This window comes from Camelina sativa, chromosome 14 (genome assembly GCF_000633955.1).
Source record: "Camelina sativa cultivar DH55 chromosome 14, Cs, whole genome shotgun sequence".
Classification (NCBI taxonomy): domain Eukaryota; kingdom Viridiplantae; phylum Streptophyta; class Magnoliopsida; order Brassicales; family Brassicaceae; genus Camelina; species Camelina sativa.
The window spans coordinates 31,648,768-31,654,884 of record NC_025698.1 but is presented as its reverse complement, the minus strand read 5'-3'; the positions used below and the strand labels follow the sequence as shown (position 1 = coordinate 31,654,884).

The following is a 6,117-nucleotide window of genomic DNA, read 5'->3' as shown; positions in this document are numbered from 1 at the left end:
ATATAAATCTATTCGTTTTCTGATAATGATAACGTTAAACAGGAGTCGTATGCATTGTGCCGAGTGTTTAAGAAGAACATACAAATTCCAAAGAGAAAAGGAGAAGAACAAGACGCAGAAGAAGAGAGCACCAGTATAGGAAAACATGAGGAAGAAGAGAAGGAGATCAAGAAGTGGAGAAAATTTGATGGTAATATTGAAGACGAGAGCTTGAAAAGAGCATCCGCGGAGACATCTTCATCAGAGCTCACTCAAGGGGTCCTTGTAGACGAAGCAAACAGCTCATCTATTTTTGCACTTCATTTCTCATCTTCTCTTCTCGACGATCATGATACTCTTTTCTCAAACTATACTCATCAGCATCAGCTTCCATACCATCCCCCTCTTCAACTCCAAGACTTCCCTCAGCTTTCTATGAACGAAGCAGATATTATGTCGACAGTCCAACAAGACTTTCAATGCAGAGACTCTATGAACGGGACGCTTGACGAAATCTTTTTTTCTTCCGCCACTTTCCCCGCTTCCCTTTGATAATTAATCCATATTTCATTTCTTGACTTACATAAATATATCAATTATGGTAATTCATATATAGTTATTTTTTAGCTTCTAAATTGGTTGGCTGATGACAAAGGGTAGATATTTGTTAGTTGTTTTTTCTACACAAAAAAGAAAGAAAAATTTGGATTGTTGTTTTTTTCTTTTCTTAGGATTCCAGATGTGTATGGTACTTACTAGTTTACTACTTACAGCTGGTTGGTCACGGAAAAGTGAAAACGTATAACTGTATAAGTAACACATGTTATCGAAATCATTCATCGGTCGGGTTGCATATCTATGTATAATCCAGTGTTTAAAGCTTTAAATATGGCCCGGATATTACCATACAAGTCATCTTACATAAGATTAATTACAATTTTAACACGTCTCACCATTTGATCAACGAAAGTCTTAGTTTATTTTGTTATCAAGATAATTTATGCTGTCACATAGAGTCTTAGACTGAAAAATGAAAATACATTAAAAACCTCTATAAATTAATACTCTATTAATAAATAAACACTATAAATTAAGAAATTTTACTTATTTTTTTTTCGATTTGGCAAACGAATTTAGGAGCTTTCTTTTAATTAATGTTTGGCTGAAAAAAAATTAATAAATATCAAAGTCTCGAGTCGAACCAGTATAAAAACAACAAAATTCGATAATATAATAAGTTATAATTTTTTGAAACTCCCATGTAAAATATGGTTCCAATAATATCATAAATTAATAATCATATAAATTTATATATATATATATATATATATATATTTATATGTTGATATAATAATGTATGCTTCTCCTAAATCTCATATCTATAAAATAATTGTTATGTTGTATTTTCAAATTATAATGATAGAAAATATTTTATAACATATCATAAAAATAGCTAAATTTTTTTAAGTTTTCAATTTGTACCATTTACATTTTGATAGTTTGATAGACTATTAAAATACGATAATTGATATTATTATTCATAAATTTGAATCTTTGTGTATGTCATGTTTATAAGTGAATTTGTCTATACTATTTGTAGTTTATTATCAATAATGTTTTCTAAATATTACAAATTCAATTCCAAAACCATAAAATTTACAACATTCGAAAGTATAATCTTATATTGCTAAAATTGTATCAATTCATAATTTTTAGAATTTAAACTATTAAAAAATATTAATAATTATTAATTTACTAGTATAAAATAATAATAATTAGTTTATACATAAGTTAATACCACTATAAATTAATAAAATATCTTGTCTCAACATTATTAATTTATAGAGGTTTTACCGTAGTTGTCACAAGATGAATGAGTGGAAAATATTAAGAGAACTTAACAAAAGGTGCCATATTTCTGGAAAAAGTTCCCAAATGTGACATATTAGTTTTAGATTTTTAAAAATGTCAAGCATATATGGCATTAAAGTTGTCTATCAGAAATAGTTTTAGAAATTATTGTCTATCAGAAATTAAAGTTGTTCACAAAAAATTAGAGTTGTCAACCAAATGCAAAAAAAATGTTGTTCACCAAAACTAATTCCGTCATGCCATGAGTATTGCAGATTCGAAAAAAACTAATGGGTTATATGGCACATTTGGAAAGGATTTGCAATGTTCATGGCAATCACTTAGTTTTCTCAAATGACAAATATGAAGGGTGATAATGGGCATCAAAAGTGAACAGAAATAGATAAAGCCCACAAAATGTGGGCCTTTCATCCAAAGAAAAAAAGACGTTACCTGCGGGTTCAGGAGACGGACGAATCTTCGTCTTCCTCCCCCACCCTTCTTCTTCTTCTTCTTCTTCTTCTTCTTCTTCTTCTTCCCTCTTGATTCTTCTACCCCTCCCCCGATTTCTCGCTGTCAGATTCACCCCTTTTTTTCTCCAATCTCGCTCTCCCTAGATTCCGGAATAATCCGCACAAGGCTTGGCTTAGTAATCGTCCGCCATGAGTTCCAATACGGCGTCGTCCAGCGCGGGGGTAGCCGGATCGGGAGATTCTTCCGCCGCCAGGAAGAATTCGAAGCGACCCAAGTGTATCTATCCTCCTCCCTTCTTCGATCCTCTTCCAATTATTCATTTGCCTTATCGTTGACTCTTTGTGTTTTATTCTAATTGGATCAAATTCTCCTCGCTGGTTCAATCGTATAATATATCGTCACTTTTAAGTTGATCGTTTATTTTGATCGATGGTTTAAATTTTAAACAACGATCCTTGAAAGAGACATTCTTCAATCGCTATATATATATATATATATATTTTGTTTTTTATCAATTAGGGTAAAACATTTTGTCTTTTGATTATTATTTGAGATGATAGATTAGGCAACCAGCCATGGCTAAAAGGTTGGCAAATATCGTTTGCAGATTCCAAGTTCACACAGCAGGAGCTTCCAGCTTGCAAGCCCATTCTCACCCCTGGTTGGGTTAGATTTCTTTGTAATCAATCTCTATTTGATGTTTCAGACATCTGATTTTTCATGTATAAGCGCCTCAACTAGCGCTCCTTTTCTCCGCAGGTCATTTCGACATTTTTGATAGTCAGTGTTATCTTTATTCCCCTTGGTGTTATCTCCCTTTTCGCTTCTCAGGATGTAAGTGTTACTTACACATTGCTACTACTCCTCATATTCTCTTTCATATCTCACGTGTTTTTTTTTTTACATCTCCGATGTGTAGGTTGTGGAGATCGTTGATCGGTATGATACTGAGTGCATTCCGACACCTGCTAGGACTAACAAGATTGCATATATTCAAGGAGGTGGAGATAAAGTCTGCACCCGAGAACTTAAAGTGGGTTTCTTTTGCGGCAACGTTTTGTTTTCCTTCTTTTAGATTTGATAGATTGTTGCATTTGTTGTTTACTTTCTTTCCTTTCTCCTCTCGCATTCTTAGGTGCCAAAGCGTATGAAGCAGCCTGTCTATGTTTATTACCAGCTTGAGAACTTCTACCAGAATCACCGAAGGTATATAACATCACCAGTTAGCAACTATGCCGTAGCATGATGTAGTTTTCGTATTGGTACGGGACTAAGTGTTAGAGACCTAGAGTGGAAGGTGTGGGTTCTATGTGGATATTATCATTGAGTAGGCGGGACGAGGACTGAACTTTGATTAGTTAAACTTTTGTAGCTCTATTTCATCAAATGGTGTCTTTGAAAACAGGTATGTAAAAAGCCGAAGTGATTCACAGTTGAGAAGTCCAAAATACGAGAATCAAATAAGCGCATGCAAGCCTGAGGATGATGTTGGTGGGCAGCCAATTGTGCCGTGCGGTCTAATTGCTTGGAGTCTTTTTAATGACACCTATGCATTATCAAGAAACAATGTAAGCCTAGCTGTAAACAAAAAAGGCATTGCATGGAACAGTGACAAGGAACACAAGTTTGGGAACAAGGTCTTCCCCAAGAATTTTCAGAAGGGGAATCTCACAGGTGGTGCTACTTTAGATCCAAAAATACCGGTAAACCCTTAAACAAAAAACTGGAGATCAATCCATTTTGCCATTGATATCACATGGATGCTGCTTAGCAAATTGACCGCTGACATCTTTCTCCTCTTTTCATTGTGTGCAGCTTAGTGAACAAGAAGATCTCATCGTGTGGATGAGAACCGCAGCATTGCCAACATTTAGAAAACTTTACGGAAAGATAGAGTCTGACCTCGAGATGGGTGACACCATACATGTTACACTGAATAACAACTACAACACTTACAGTTTCAATGGGAAGAAGAAGCTTGTTTTGTCAACCACGAGTTGGCTGGGTGGGAAGAACGATTTCCTCGGTATTGCTTACCTGACAGTTGGCGGGATTTGTTTCTTTTTGGCCCTCGCATTTACCATCATGTACCTTGTGAAACCCAGGTACGTTGTTGTCGGAATTCAAGAGTTGAATTTCTGCTAAACTCTGGTTGTTGGGCTGTGTGTTATATATATTATGCCAATAATAATGATAAGAGTATTCTTGTGCATACAGCCACAATGTGTAATGTTGAGTAATAAATGTGTTCTTCGTTTCAGGCGACTTGGAGATCCATCATACTTGTCATGGAATAGAAATCCCGGAGGTAGGTAATATAACAGACAAGCTTGGAGAGGGAGAGAGATAGAGATAGAGAGAGAGAGAGAGAGAGAGAACTCTAATCTGCGTGTGTAAATCTTATCCATCCATGTATACATACAATGTAATACTTGCTTTCAACATAGTTCCTTGGGTGAGAGCTTAAACATAAACTCCACATAATACTATGTTGTTGTTTTCCAAACCAGTCAAATATATTACTTTTGTCCCCAAATCTGCCTTCTATAATTTTTCTAGATGCATTCTACGGACAAAAATTTTGAACTTGTTGAAGCCAAACTTCCAAGTGTTCAAAGCACCCGAAGCAGAAGATTGGAGAGATATTGGCCTTGAGGGTAAGATGGGTCGAGTGAGGGTAAGATGGGTCGAGTGGATGGTCAGATGCAGCTCCTGCCTCCCTCACGACTGTGATTTTCCTTCCCGCCATTACTGCAGCGCTTTGAAGAACCCCCAAAAACTTCCCACTCTGTGTCATCGCCCCTGAACATGAGCATGTCATCATAAGACCGCCACTCCTTGTCAATCGCATTGCTAACGAGTTGAGATTTCTGTACATTCCTGCCGCGTTGTGCAAGACCTGGCATCCACATTAAATGCAATCTCATTTCTGTAAACAACCTAGGACATCTACTATATTTTAAGAAACAAAAAAAGGTACGCTTAAATCTACGCCACCTTTTTCCGCGGAGCTAGCTTAGGAGGGTCTAGGATCACGACGTCCCATGTCTCTTCCCTTGACAGAGCACCCTTCATGAATTCTGTTGAATCTTGTTTTAAAAAAACAACCTTCTCCGGATCCATATCGTTGAGGATTACATTCTCTCTGGCGAGCTCCAAAGCAGGCAAAGATGAATCAATTCCTGAAAGTGTTTTTTGATCAGACGATTCACAAGACACTGCATTAAGATAGATGGATCAGGAGGAGGAGGAGGAGGAGAGAGATGAAATGTACCCACGACACTGGTAGCACCTCCTCTCGCTGCATTTAGTGCAAATCCACCACTATAACAGCAAAGGTCAAGAACTCTTTTACCAGTAGAGATGGTTGAAATGAAGTGACGGTTTTCGCGTTGATCTGTGTAGAACCCGGTCTTCTGTCCCTCTAGCGAAACTGCGTACGAGATTCCGTTTTCCACGACCTGGCATAAGTAAGAACATCACTCAGCTCACACCCATGTAAGGCTTTCATATCTGAAGAAGAGAGAAAGACCTGATTAAGGCACCACCCACCCTACCATTGATCTCTGTGGGAGATTAGATGATTGTGTTTGTTTCAGACTTGAGATATCAAAACCATCTTCTTTAAGAACATCAAGAGACGGTCTCCAGTTTATATGATTAATTCCATCGATTGATCTTAAGCAACTCTCCACTTCATTCCTGTACTTTTCAAGCCAAGCTGCGGAGGATGCTACCACAGCTATGTCTCCAAACACATCCACAATCAATCCAGGCAATCTGCAGCAGAGCAGCAAGACAGGTAAGAAACCG

At 36.9% G+C, this 6,117-nt stretch overlaps 3 protein-coding genes across 4 annotated transcripts in view; 2 read left to right on the top strand and 1 right to left on the bottom strand.

The window, feature by feature from the left end:
* Nucleotides 1–702, top strand: part of LOC104743065 (NAC domain-containing protein 86-like) — a 2,990-nt gene extending 2,288 nt beyond the window's left edge. The window contains exon 3 of the mRNA XM_010464184.1: nt 43–702. Within this exon, the coding sequence (XP_010462486.1) occupies nt 43–531 (489 nt within the window). The 3' untranslated portion in view covers nt 532–702. The remainder of the gene's footprint in view (nt 1–42) is intronic.
* Nucleotides 2,332–4,625, top strand: LOC104743063 (ALA-interacting subunit 3). The gene is made up of 8 exons (XM_010464183.2): nt 2,332–2,580; nt 2,912–2,970; nt 3,064–3,138; nt 3,224–3,337; nt 3,440–3,510; nt 3,710–4,007; nt 4,120–4,409; nt 4,566–4,625. The coding sequence occupies exons 1-8, from the start codon at nt 2,493–2,495 to the stop codon at nt 4,618–4,620; spliced, it is 1,050 nt and encodes a 349-aa protein (XP_010462485.1). The 5' UTR covers nt 2,332–2,492; the 3' UTR covers nt 4,621–4,625.
* The window catches only part of LOC104743064 (ribosomal RNA large subunit methyltransferase I-like), a 2,563-nt gene continuing 1,140 nt past the window's right edge, over nt 4,695–6,117 (bottom strand). Inside the window, exons 4-7 of one of the 2 annotated variants that reach the window (XM_019236185.1) lie at nt 5,862–6,084; nt 5,579–5,765; nt 5,302–5,486; nt 4,695–5,203 (exon numbers count right to left, since the gene is read on the bottom strand). In XM_019236185.1, the coding sequence (XP_019091730.1) occupies nt 4,871–5,203; nt 5,302–5,486; nt 5,579–5,765; nt 5,862–6,084 (928 nt within the window). In that variant the 3' untranslated portion in view covers nt 4,695–4,870. Of the gene's footprint in view, nt 5,204–5,301; nt 5,487–5,578; nt 5,766–5,856; nt 6,085–6,117 lie in introns of those variants that run through there. The other variant, XR_002035232.1, reaches the window with a different exon arrangement.

Coding starts and splice junctions, on each gene's coding strand:
- LOC104743063 (XM_010464183.2), top strand. CDS start 2,493: ATGAGTTCCAATACGGCGTCGTCCAGCGCGGGGGTAGCCGGATCGGGA. Junction 2,971..3,063: donor CCATTCTCACCCCTGGTTGG/GTTAGATTTCTT, acceptor TTTTCTCCGCAG/GTCATTTCGACATTTTTGAT. Junction 3,511..3,709: donor TTCTACCAGAATCACCGAAG/GTATATAACATC, acceptor CTTTGAAAACAG/GTATGTAAAAAGCCGAAGTG.